The following is a 14,197-nucleotide window of genomic DNA, read 5'->3' on the forward strand; positions in this document are numbered from 1 at the left end:
ACTGTTCATGAGCCGGCAGCACGGTTAGCAGGCGATGGGTGTTTAAAATGCCACCATACCCTGACCAAAGAAAAAAATCTAAACCCTCAAAATTCCTGTCTCCATTTAAAAACACTTAAAAATCCTCCCTTAATTCTCTGTAACTGAATAATCGAGGAAAGTGGCTGAAAGATTTCCCAGGAAGATGACGTACATTATCAGCCGTCACAGATTCATGATGTTACATAAATAGCTGCTTTTGCACCAACTTGTAATTTTGTACCAAAATCTGAACGTAAATATCCGGTTTTAAATGTATTTGTACTCTGAATCAGAAACAGAATCAGCTTTATTGGCCAAGTTAGAACATGCCAGACAGGGAATTCGACTCTGGTTGTTTCGCTCACTGTACCCAGATTTAAATAGTAGCAAACAGTAATAGACAAATGGCTCTTATTAACATATGGAAAAAAGTGAAAGGTGCAGCAGTATGAGGTAGATATGGTTATAGAAAGGTGCATTGTTACAGCATATGATTGTGGTTATCATTATTATTATTGCACAGTGATTAATTACTCTCAAATACAAGTGAACACATTCTTTCTCTTTGCTGGTTGAAGCTCATTTATGGACACGACAGCTGAACGACATCCAGAAACAACAGCACACTGAGTTGATTACGCAACACCAAATTCCAGTCTGATGGCATCATTTTGTAGTTATTTGTAAACTACTGATATACAGCGTTAGAGAGGGCAGCACAGTGGCTTTAGCACTGTCGCCTGGCAGCAGGACGGTCCCTGTTTGACTCCCGGGTCTCTGTGTGCTTGTGTGGGTTTTTTCCTCAAGCTCCCTCCCATAGTCCAAAAACATTTATGTCAGATTAATTAGTGGTTGGAAATGACCCATGAGCGAGTATGGGAGTGTGTGGTGGTTTACCGGTGGCCCCACTGGTGACCCGTCCAGGGAGAACCCCTGCCTTTCACTTTTTTAAAGTTGGGATGGAGTCCAGCAGATTCCTGAGACTCTAAATAGGAATGAGCCGGTATAGAAGATGGATGGATGTAGTTAGAGGGATCGGACAAGGGCTAAAATTAGACCCGGCCTTTTCATGGCTTTGCAAATGTATTCTATAATGCTATCTGCTTATACTTTATAGATAATTTAAGGCTTAAATTTGATATTCAACATATAAGTTAAGTGCTTGCCTCGTGGGTATTTAGACAAAGAATCTCTAAGGAAACACTGAGATGTTACATCCTAAAGAAGTCATTATGGTCTAATTAGCTAAATTAATTCCATCTCATCAGTGTGATTTTGCTCAGTCTGAAAAATATTTCATTAATAAATAGATCTAAGTCTTTAGTGGGGGGGGGACAGATTCACTGGTGGGAGTCGCGTACTGGCCAGTGCTGCTTAAAGTTAACAGAGTTTTAATGTATTACTCATAGGTTGCCAATGAGTGTCTGTTTGGGATGCTTTATATAATTTTACCTGATGTGGTACTAAAAAACAAAAAAAAAGTTATGAAATCTGGCTATGGAGACCAAAACATCTGAACCAGACTGTAAATGTGTTCATTTCTGCTGCAAAGTGAAGGTCAGAGGAGAGACTCTCCTGGAGCCGGCCCTTAGAGGCCAGTTATCTTCCCTACTTCCTAGATGGACGTTCCAATGTCGCCGCTGGGTTCGACATGACAGCATTTGATCAGGTGAAAGGAATTTAGTAAGCGGAGTGCTGACAGAGCGAATAAGAGAAGCTGGGCATGGCACCGCCATCTTTGGACCGTTCTGGTCCAATAAAAGGGTTTATTTTTGAAAAATAAGGCCGTGTGAAGGAAGGTGTGGGATCCTACAGAACTCGGTCTCCTTTGAGGCTGACTTGGATTTATTTTTCTGTGTTCAAAGATCAATTATACTGCATCAAGGTCTGAACATTTCAGCTCTTTTTTGATTCAAGAACTTTTTGAAGGCCTCCACCACTTGAATAAAAACATATATCACCAAGACCTGCGTCTAATTCTGGCCCACAGAGAACTTTCTTCACCCAGATGTTTAGGATGCCTGGCCAGACACATCGACTTTGACTAGTACTGACTCTGATTTACTTCCATTGCGTGCCACGAGTCACCATCAATACAGGTAATTAAACCATTAAGACTGAGGTTACAGCAGGTTCTGGTTTAGTACTCAGATAACAGCATGGGACACCTAACGCAGCCTTGTAGATGTGAAAACATCTCATCTCCTCACAGGCTGGAGCTGATTCCCTGTTAAGGCATGAAGACCCATAAGGGACCAGTGAAGAAAATGAAACCATTTCATATCTATAGCTAATTATTTCACTCACCATGAACCATTCATTCACTCGCTTTGTTAAACACGTGTACTCTGTGTACTTTACTAGCTCAGTTACGTAGTAAACACAATGTTGTCCCTGTGAAGCCAAATCCGACATGAGAAAAACACCCTGGAAACTGATTAGGTTCTCGTCCCATTAAGTTTTAGCGTGATGGACCATCTGAGTCGACTTTAGTGATGAATTCAGCTCCAGCTTTGTCAGATGAGTGATTACTTTTAGTTTTATACGGAGCAGATGGTGAAGTTAAGTTCACAAGTGGGAGGTGTTTACACTCTACCGGTTAGTTTAGCAAATGTGTAAACATGCGAGCGGTGTATTGTAAAACCTGAAGTGTAACAGACGTGTTCACTTGCAGCGGTTTGATCAACGAGTCTTATTGTTCTCTCGGCTGCCGCTCCAACTGCTGGTCCTCTCGCAAGCCTTAAATCTCTTACAGCGTCTGTCACTGGGCTCCGCGGAGGCTTCAGGGGGGTGGCAGAGATGATTCGGGGGTAAGAGTTCACTTCTCATGATACATTGCCGCCATCGGGATTATTAATTAGCTTAAGTGAGCTGCATCAAAGCTGGGACACTCAAAAAGAGTTGATCCAATTTGCTGTTCCACACATGTTGCATAATGAGCTAATCTGTCAGTAAAGATCTGGCAAGCACACAGTGAAAATATTCATTCATTTGACACAGAAGGAGTTCATGAAGGCAATAAGGAGTAGTTTACACAAGCTCAAACTCATGGATTAACACGGGCAGCGAGCACAACCGTGGCCCTCTGTTCCCGACAGGAACGTCTCAGTCTTGGAGACGGTGACAGTACGGAGCCAAATCAAGGCCAAAGGTTTTGTAAAAAAGCAATAAACTATGCCAGACTATACAGTTCAACAGCCACACTTTAAATTTTGACATTTCCCACTTCCACATACTACTGTGAACGCATCGCAGTATCGTTTGGGATGGCGTCCACTCCGCCAGGACAAGCTGCGGGCCCCAGCTGCAATTACTTTTATACTGCGATTGGTGCCAAGTACGGTCTAAAACAGCTTTTTAAACAGAAATGTGTTACTATTATCAGTTTTTTCCACTGCCAATCACGTGAATATGGTGTATATACAGTGTTGAATCATACTTCTACTGATAACTTCTGCAACCTACGTTTCCTGAAGGCAACATGACTGAGGAACGTCCCCCACCTTCTCTCTTATGCTGTCACTCATGATGCCACGCCCCTCTCAGTTGATGCCACGCCCCCTACGCCAGATCGGGGCCAAAAGTCTGAAACTGAAAAAAAAATTTGAAACTGAAAAAAAAAGATGTTAAACTGAAAAAAAAAAGATGTGAAACTGAAAAAAAAAGATGTGAAACTGAAAAAAAAGATTTGAAACTGAAATAAAAAGATCTGAAACTGAAAAAAAGATCTGATACTGAAAAAAAAAATTTAAACTGTAAAAAAATAATCAAAACTTAAATTTTTGGGTTCAAATTTTATTTTCAAATTAGCAAAATTTTTGGCCTTGATTTGGCTCCATATGACAGAGTTACCATCCATTGCCTCTGTCGGAGTTCAGCCATGTACATTCCTTGTGTTTGGATTGACGGGGTATATTTATGGTATGTATGCTGTGTTGGGTGTTGACATTTGGATTCTCTGTATGCTCTGCTGGGACAAGGGAGCCTAAGAGATGAGTGTTTATCATCGCAGATGCAGTGATTGGGAAGCTGCCTTGATTTTCCGGCTGAAGAGCTGATTAAATGATGGGGAGCATCTGGGTTGGACTGCTGGAGCCCTCTGATTGGCTGATAACTTGGCCAGGGGTGGGGCCAGCAGGATATATAACGAGTAAATGGTTCAGTAACGAGAGGTTGAATCTAGCGCCTCTCGGGTTAAGTTACGTGGATGTTTGTTGTTGTTGTTTTCATGTCATGTTGTCCAGGCCAGGAACACAATAAAACTTTATTTTTTCATCTACAAGTCTGCCTCCTGTCCAGTCTGTCATTTTAAAGGTTTTATCACCGACAAACAGCCGGTGTTTGATCCCACTCGGTAACAGAGACTATACTGCAAAAACTCAAAATCTAAACAAGAATATTTGTCTTATTTCTAGTTAAAATGTCTAATTTTTAGTCAAAGAAAATCTAATTGCACTTAAAACAAGACTCATAACTGGAAAAAACAACATTTTCACCTGTTTCAAGTAGATTTTCACTTAAAATAAGGAGAAAAATCTGCCAGTGGAACAAGATTTTTTTGCTTGTAATGAAAAGATAAATCTTGTCCCACTGGCAGATTTTTCCACTTATTTCAAGTGAAAATTTACTTGAAACAGGTGAAAATTTTTCTGGTAATGACTTGTTTTAAGTGTAATGAGATTTTTTGACTAAAAATTAGACATTTTAGCTAGAAATAAGACAAATATTCCTGGTAAGATTTTGAGTTTTTGCAGTGGAACTGCACATTAAACTAAGCTAAACAAACACAGCAACACAAAGATGCAAGCACTCGGCACACATCGTCTCTAACATCCACCCAGCTATAAGCCTCTCCGACTACACCGATGAGGACCCACTCGCTCTTTGTAAACCATCACTCCATCACCTGCTCGTTTATCCTCCGCAGGCAGAGCTGGTACCTGAGAGCACTTCTGTCATGCTACATGCGCCATAATCTCTCCCTACAAAAGGATGATGGGAGCGGTCGGGCCGGCCGGCCCCCTCAGGCCCGGCACTCCAGCAGCCGCGCTGCCGCCGGAGGACCCTTCAGAGCGGGAAGATGAAGGTGAGGAGTCCTCAGAGGAGACTTACCCAAGCCAGCTGCACTCTCTCCCTTCGGCTCTTTGCCTTTGGAGAGCAATATGGATGTTTGGAAGGGATGAAAATTGTCTGCACCTGCTTGGCAGAGATTCATAAATGCGATTTGTGTCATCCTTTTGTTGCAAAGGCTGACTCAAATGCCACAGAGTAACAGGTGACTCTGACCCGAAACAAACAAAAACCAGCTTACTTGCTCGGTTTACATCCGACTATACTCAAATCTCCAAATGTTCTGAAAACAACAGGCAGTTGGGATTAACCTGAGATTAGACAGGTTGATAATGTCGTTAGGACAAGTTTTTATCAGTTACGCCTCCTAGCCAAAGTGAAATCTTTTTTAAATCGTCACGACCTGGAGAAAGCTCTAATCAGCTCCAGATTAGACTATATTAATGCTCTATATGTTGGCGTCTCCAAGTCCTCTATTAGCCTTCAACTAGTGCAGAATGCAGCTGCCCGTCTTTTAACTAACACTAAAAGACGTGAGCACATTACTCCGATGATCCATTCACTCCATTGGCTTCCTGTCCATTTTGGAATTGATTTTAAACTATTAATGTTTGTTTTTAGAGTGCTCAACGGCCTTGCCCCGCCCAATTTATCGGAGCTTTTAACGGTGCGTGAGCCTGGCAGGGCTGAGATCCTCAAACCAACTGTTGTTGGAAGTTCCCAGGTCAAAGTTCAACCGCTGGGGTGACCGAGCCTTTTCAATTACCCTGCAACTTACACACTATCTCTGACCTGGGCCTTTTTAAATCAAGACTTAAAACCTATTTATTTAGAATACCCGGTAGTCTGGTGACACTTTTTACTCTTTTTCTTTTATTCTATTTATTTTTTGCTCTGTCTTATGATTGTATGTTGTATTTCTGTATGTTTTATTCACCTAGAGGTGGCTGTAAAGGGCTATATAAATAAACTACATTTACATCTCTACACATGTCCTGGCCTTCAGAGTTATCTAAATGCTACATCAGCATGTTATACGTCAATGAAAGCAAGTTCTCACAGATGAACAAGCTGCAAGTGAAAAATGAAGGGTGCATATGTGTGTGTGTGTGTCTCCAGGTAAAACTGACTTCAGTTCAGTGTGTTTGCCTCCATTGTGATCACTTTTTTGTGTTTTTCTTCTGACCTGAAGCAGCTCCTCATGGTCGCCGCCCACATCCAGCGCCACGGCAACCGAAGCGAAGGGACGACTGGCCATCTGCTGCCGTTCTCTCATGAGCTGCTGCGGGACGGAACGGAGAAAGAGGAAAGAGTTTTAGTTCAACATCTCATCTGCCAGTTTTAACTGAAAAGCACGTTTATTCACGTAGAACCTTTCGCCTGATCGGCTCCCACCACCACCGTACTCAGGTGCATCTCACCAGTCCAGCTGAACTTTCAAGCAACAATCAAATAGCACACCTCTGCTCTTTGAGATGAAAAAAAAAGATGTGCAATTAAAAGAAAAAAAAAAGAAAAAAGGACGCCACAGTAAACGGACGGCATCAGGCTGAGACGGTAAAAGGAAGTGTACAAAAGGAGAACAGGGGGAGGTTGAAGAAATAGGAGATGAGAATAAAATGGAGGGCAAACATCAAAGTAGAACGGCTGATAGACGCACAGGAGGGAAGTAAAGAGGAGAGGGAATAGCAGCTGGGAGAGAGGGATCATAGTGGAGGGGAAGGGCGGGCCCACTTCATTAATGAGGAAATCTGAGGTGAATCTGACGGCGAGGCCTTCATCAGTCCAGACCCAGAAACACACACACAAAACAATCTCAGTCTAAAACTAACAGCAGATGATGGATTTGGACGTGAATTCCTGTGAGGACACAAGTCACGGAAAACAACAACAACATCATCATCATCATCACCATCATCAGCCCCATTTCCTGGCTTCCTCCACTTCTCCACGGACCTGTTAATGGGGTTGTAGCTTGGGGGTGAGCCACCCGCTACCGCTTGGTTTTGCTGTTTTTTTGGTTGGAAATTCACATGTTTCTGTCACAAATCCATCACTGGGAAAACCTCAGTTTGCTTAAATCAGAATCAAAATGTTTCATCAATCCTTGCCTCAAAGTGTTTTGTTGAAGCAGAAAAAGAGGTAAACGTGTAAATGGCAACGTAATAAAAGAGAGAGGCAGAACCAACAGTGAAAAGAGCAAACAAAAACAAAGGGGGAGAAGCACAAAAACAACTAAAAGCAGGTGAATGTTTCAAAGAGAAAGAGAAAACCCCACTCAAATGTCAGCTGCTTCCACATGCTGTTAGCTCTGCCCAAACCCGAGCACCGCTCGTACTCTTGTCCTCTCCTGTTCCTGACAAAAGGCTGCGCGCTGACATGAACTGGCTGTCAGGTGTGGAGCTAGCGCGCCGCCGGCTGCTCTTCTGCCGGTGTCAGGCTCTTTAAGCATGAATGAATACTACACCTGTAGCTACACGGGCGCACTGGGGCGCAGTCAGGCGCGGTCCGGCGGCGGCAACCTGCTCTGCTCACACGTTACTGTGCTTGCTGATGGGATGTCTGCTCGTGTTGGCTTTCACTGCTCTGCTAACGCGGCTGCGCTGACAGCTTGTGCTCGCTAGCATCGCTGTTAGCCTCCTGCTGATGTCAGCTCGGATTTATGGGAGGAGAGTAGGTGTGGGCCTCAGGTGGAGCAACAAGCAACTTTTTGGAAGTGCATCATGTATGGCACAATTTCTGTTTGGGCTTTTCCCCCAAAAAAGAACAGACACATAAGGTCAAGGTGGAAAATAAAATGTTATTAGGGCCCGAGCACTGATAATAAGAAGGCCCTATTGTATCCGTAGGAATTGTTGTTTTTTTCTCGTTTTTCTTCCGACGAAATGAGGGCCTTTTTCCCCCCCGAAACGTGCCCCAAAAGTCAAAATTTTTTGCACGTGAGCCAGGCCTGTTGAAAAATTTGATATTTAATGGTTTGCATTAATGGGCGTGGCCTAACGGCTCAACAGCGCCCCCTAGAAAACTTTGTGCCTCAAGCCCAACAATACGGTTTGACGTACATGCACAAAAATCGGTACACACCTGTATCATGTCGCAACTTGAAGAAAAGTCTTTTGGCGCCATGGCCGAAACCGAACAGGAAGTCTGCTATTTTGAATTAATCGTGTAACTGGCTCAGGCATCTGGCCAGGAGGCCTCCTGGACACCTCCTTAGAGAGGTTCACGGGCACATGCCACAGGGCAATTTGAAAGCGAAGCAACGCAATCTCAAGCACTTTTTGTCACATTCACCCATTATCTGTTTATCTTTGAAACCATCTTTGCTTTGGATGATGTTTTTAGTGTGAAGTGCAGCAGCAACATTTGATACTGGTTGTTTCTGACTGGCTGATGCTTCCTACACAACATAATGAACCCACAATTCAGTTCAACAAGGCTTGACAACTCCCCACTTAACGTGAAAGGCAGCTGACGCTGTTGACGTTGAAAGCGAGGACTTTCGACCGCCTGGTAAACCGTTATGGCAAGCTGTTGGTCTTATTTATAGGAAATAAGGTAAAAATCACATTTCAACAGCCTCACAACATCCGTGTAGTCCAGGTTTTCCATAGCTCCTGTGATCTTTGGCGTCTCTCTTAGACACAGACGAACAGCTAGAAGAGTTTATACAGTTTCATAAAAGGCTGTTTTAAAACCTTTTTATGAGTGAGTTAACATTAATGACCAACTGCTGCTAGAAACGAACGAGGCCAAACAGACGGGGCTTAAAACTCCCATCAGCAGTGTCATCAGCAGTGCGCCTCTACCAATGACTGTAAAAGGCTTAGTTTATTATTGATGGTGAGCTAGTCTACAGGTTAGACTATGTCAAAGACATGCAGCCACAGGATGTGCATTTGTATTTTCAAATCTACCCTGTTAAGTTCTGTTTGACAGCTCTTTTGGGCTGATGTGGACGCTACAAGCAGCTACTCAGCAGAAATGCCTACGGCATCTCAGAGCAGAATTACCCCTCATTTCCTGCCAATTTTGAAACCCTGTGTTACATACATATCATTTGAATTTAACTAAGTGGTTGGAAATGTTTTTTGTGATCCGTCAAATTCAAACAAGGTATTTGTTCTTGCTTTAGGCAGTTTTTAAAGGATAAACACTCTTACATGACACTTGTGCGGTGTGTAGTGACATTCAGCAACACCTCCACTTTTCTACTGCTGCGATACATTGGAGGTCAAACACGCAAGTAAATTGATTCTTCGATGGTAAACGTTATTTTTCATACAACTTCGCATGAATAACAACATAATTATAGATATTACAGTATATTGCATCAGTACAAACAGGCAACCCTTAATATGAAAAATAGGGTCATATTTAGAGCTAGAAATTCCCTGTTTCAGAATCTGAAACTCACAGATTTCTGTCAGAGATAGATAGTGGTCAAAGAAAAGAGGGACAGGTCAGTGCTTTCTGTTGTCCGGAACATTAAAAACCACAAAAGTGCTTCATTTTAGAGGTTCTCCAACAGTACAAGTGTTTACAGAGCATTTGTCTGCATCCGTGTGTGAGATTCTGTGTGATCTGTTCTCGCAGCACTTTCCTCCCTAAAGCTATGTTTTCCTGTCAGTGCGATAAGACGAGCTGGTCAAGGTGAGCTGAGTCACCTGTGTATGTTTGTGTTATGAACTGGTAACTGCTACAAACTAGGAGTAATATCTGCTACGGTTTCAAGTCTTCAAGTCCCACCAATATGTAAATCTACATGCAGCATGTTGGATGCAAATACTGACTCCACGTGTTTGTGCATGTGCAGATGAATGCACACGTTCATTTGGGGCCAGCAGCCCACTTGTGTGTGTTCTCGTGCATGTGTTTGGTGTTAAATGCCCCTTTTGACAAGTCCTCAAGTGGGCAACAAGGACAAGACAGCGATCATCTTCGTGGTCTGCCTGTCGGGCTGTAAATCAGCCATAAAACGCCTAATTAACTCTGCTGTGCTGTAAACAAGCAGCGCCGTGGTAGACACCATCAACTGGATGACAAAGAGGGGGTGGTGTGTGTGTGTGTGTTTGTGTGTGTTACTGAGATGATGTTGTGTGTTTATGCATCTGTTTCTAGTGAGGATTTAAGCCTGGCACCTGAAACTCAAACTGAATCACAGTAAGTCTTTTCAAGCTTTCACTCCAATATGCTCGTGTTTATTTAGCCTCGAGGGGAAGCATGACATCTAAACATCCATTTATCTGTCCTTCCATCCTGCCAGCCGTGTCAGCTGGACAGACAAACGCGTAAACAGCCTGGAGAAAAATGAGAGAGCAGCAACAATGAAGCCAATCACATGGCGAATTATGTTTCACAGAGCGCCGCTCATCGAAAGTAGCACCTGCAAGCTTAAAATGCCAGGCCTGTTAGATGGATTGGAAATATCTGTGTAATGTGCCATTTGCTGATTTTTGGAAGTACTCCTATGCAAATGACAAGTTTCAAAACACAACAATGGCTCTCTGCTCTTCCAGCTGCAATTAAACACCAGTTTAGCTCTTTAAAAGCACAACTGCAGTAAATAAAACGTCTATTTGTCAGTGGGTACGTCTGTGGGACTATTAAAGCCAGAGGCCTTCAGTAACAAACTGCTTTCAGCACAAAATACACTTTGGGGTGATTTTTCACATATCTCCAAATGTCTGTTGATTAAGCTCTTTCTCAGTGTTTTTTAATTTTTAATTTTCCCTCCTGTGGAAAGACTTGACTGGCATTTCAAGTACCCTGATTTTGGACCCATGCAGCAGCTTTGGAAGATCTTGCCGTTTACAGGCATTACCAGTGCTGAAGCCCATTTAGACGAGTGGGTGCAAATCTCTGCGCACACAATCTGCCGGAAAGCCTGAAACCACACGAGTGGAGGCAGCAGAAGCAGATCAATCTCCACGGTTGTGGAACGCCGTCAACAGCCTGTCTATGGCTGTGATCCTCAGGTAGCCAAGTACTTAAACCGTGTACATGGCTTACTAGAGTCGGTTAGTTTTGCATGCTCTGTTAAGCCAAAGATGACTTCATTAAACATGCAATGAAAAAAAGCGAAACAGCATCAGCTTAAGAGCAGATATAACACAAAACAGGGTGAGGAAGATTCAGAGATCCACAAGCATAAAATAACAAAGAAGTCATGATTAAAGCAGGGGGAAAAAATGAATGTGCTAATAAAAAGCCACTAAAGAACACATCTTTCATCTGACATTGCTAGCTCCATTTCCGCTGTAGATGTAAAAATCAACATCTATGTTCCTCCGTTCATCTGTAACCTGACTAGATGGTTTAATCAATTCCACAGAGGGCTACTGGTTAAGTCTGATGGATGTTTTAATCAGAGGAACAAGAGAAACCACGCTTCCTGGACACGGTGTAATAACTCTTACAGACCCGGTTTTATTAGCTGCTATGTATGCTTCAAAAGAAAGGTTAAAGCAAAAGACAGAAACGCTCGGATGAGCACCAGCTACGATGTCGTCATGATTTCGCAACAACTGTGGCGACGAAGAACCGATTGTATCCCTGCAGAGTCTCCAAAGCGACCGTCCCCGGTGGCCCTGTCCGGGCACACGTCTCTGTCGTGTCTCCAGATGTCGTGAAGACGGCTAGCTCCTCCTGAAATGGTTTCAGCAGGTTCCTCAAACGTACATGCAAATGTGGAGATGAACTGTGACAGCACATTTTACAGGTCAGCCAAGCTTTGATTTTAAATCTGGTCAAGTGTTAAGTGATTCTGCAGGTCTACTCAACTGTGAGGCTCAACAAATTACAATTCCAGTTGGTCATGTGTTAAATAAAATACAGCATCTCATCTGAATGTATTTCTGTCCCTTTTAGGGCATTTCGTCCCACAAGTGAGTTTGGATAAGAGACAAGTGTTCAAGTGGTGACATTAATAGATTTACAAAAGTCTGAAATAATGTGGAATGTCCTAAAAAGTCCCAGGATCTAAAGGTCATGTTCCTTTACGGTAAGGAACCTGTCAACTAACGCCTACATTTAAGGCAGTATACACAGCTGGTGTGAAGATGATGGTAACACCAAATATAGGAATTGGAAACATAAACCTAATGCCAAATTAATACATAAAAGAGCATCACACTGCAGAGTAAAGATAGAGCTGGTGGAACATGCAGCCTGCAGAGTTTCGCTGTTTGACAATGTTCCTGTCCACAGAAAATCTTATTTCTGAGAACAGAAATTGTAATTGGCAGGTCAGAGCTTTAAGAAAATCAGTAAAAGCTAACAACACTGTTACTATGAGCCAGTAACTGAGGTAAAGATGCCTCAGTGGCTCGAGAGAGGAGAAGCAGCAGTTTCCAATCAAATTCAGCTGTGAAGTCACTCTGACATGTCGCATCTGCATCATGAAATTCGTAGATTTATTTAGCTATCACAACAAACTGTAGAGGAACTTCTAATGAAGCGCCAGGTTTGACTTCTGCCATTTCTGCATCCAAAACAACAAACAAAAAAACAATTTTCACTCCACAACCATCTGGATGTCTTTTTGTTGGCCGGGATACGTGCACTTGGTGGGTAGACTAGAGATCATAACAGCAGATGTGGGTTGGATCGCGATCTGGAAACAGTGCCTTTGGATTCAGCTTCCACTGGAGTTGTGTAGATGTGTGGCTACCATGGAAAACTTCCCAATACCTACAAATGTGACATCACTGCCTGCACTTAATGCACTCGCTACGGATCAGACAGACTTTTCTCCAGGTCCAGATCTGATGATGGTTTTCTGGACCCTAAACACACCGTTGGTGCTGCAAGGCTCAATGGTAGCTGCTTTGATGAGCCTTCATCATAGCACAGAACAACCTAATTTCTTTCCCATTGGTACAAAAGTACACTGCATGCTTTGAACCGCAATTTCATTGGTTGAGGCTGTCAGGTATTGACAGCCTCCCCAGTTTCATTCAGTCTTCTCCTCCTGATCAACTGGTTACCCTCTACAACGACCATCTCCACACTCAAACTCACTTGCCCCTGTAAAAACTCGGACTGTATCATTCACCCATTCTGCTCCCTGGTTTTCACCTTTTCTGCGACAAATTGAAACCAAAGGTCGTCAACTTGAACGGCTCTACAAGAAAACTGGACTCTGTGTTCACAAGGAAATGTACCACTCCCACATCATCTACTACAAAAACACCCTCTCCTCAGTCAAATCCCAATATTACTCGGGTCTGATCAGTGCTGGTGATGGGAACACCAGGGCCCTATTCTAAGTGCTGAACACTACCCCCCCCCCCCCCCCCCCCCGGACTCTTTTCCCCCTCATTTCTACTCCCCTGATCACTGTAACTCCCTAATGTAATTTTTCAATCCAAAAGTAAGTAAGATCCACCAGCAACTGACCCCTCGCTCATCCTGCAATCTGTCTCTTCTGGCTTCTCATGCCCCCGTCTTTCAATCATTCACAAGCTTCCAACACCCCTCTCCCATTGGAATTTCGGACCTCATCCTGAAATCAAAAACATCCACCAGCCAGTTCGACCCACTGCCGACCTTTTTAGTCACTGCATGCCTTCCTTCTCTGTTGCCCCTGATAACTGCCATCATTCACTCCTCCCATATCTGGCTCTGTTCCATCATCTTTCAAATCTGTAACACCTATCCTCGAGAAACCTGGTTCTAATCCCAACAACTTCAATCACTTCAATCATTGTCCGATTTCTAACCTACCTTTTCTTTTGAAAATCCTGGAAAAAGAAGTGGCATCCCAGCTTCCTGCTCATCTCCACAACAATAACATTTATGAACCCAGCTGTACCTCTCCTCTAAACCCACCTCCACCTTCCTGCCCCACTCGTTCTGTGTCTGTTTACAGGAAATACAATCCTGGCTCTCCTGCAATTTTCTCAAACTCGACAGTGATAAAACCTCCTCGTTGGTTCAAAATCTACTCTCAATACCACCCTCAGTTTCACCATCTCCATTGACAACTCCTCTGTTTCCCCCTCCCCTCAAGTTAAGAGCCTGGGTGTTGTTTTCGACAGCTCGTTGTCATTTCAAACCCACATTAATAATGTTACTTGTCACCCTACTTCCATCTTCGCAATAT

The 14,197-nt window shown here is 43.3% G+C and overlaps 1 protein-coding gene across 5 annotated transcripts in view; it reads right to left on the reverse strand.

The window, feature by feature from the left end:
* Positions 1-14,197, reverse strand: part of atrnl1a (attractin-like 1a) — a 340,130-nt gene that overhangs the window by 64,191 nt on the left and 261,742 nt on the right. For all 5 annotated transcript variants that reach the window (XM_061745230.1, XM_061745229.1, XM_061745228.1 and 2 more), the window contains one exon: positions 6,278-6,373. In XM_061745230.1, coding sequence (XP_061601214.1) covers positions 6,278-6,373 — 96 coding nt within the window. The remainder of the gene's footprint in view (positions 1-6,277; positions 6,374-14,197) is intronic.

This window comes from Cololabis saira, chromosome 17 (genome assembly GCF_033807715.1).
Source record: "Cololabis saira isolate AMF1-May2022 chromosome 17, fColSai1.1, whole genome shotgun sequence".
NCBI classification, from domain to species: domain Eukaryota; kingdom Metazoa; phylum Chordata; class Actinopteri; order Beloniformes; family Belonidae; genus Cololabis; species Cololabis saira.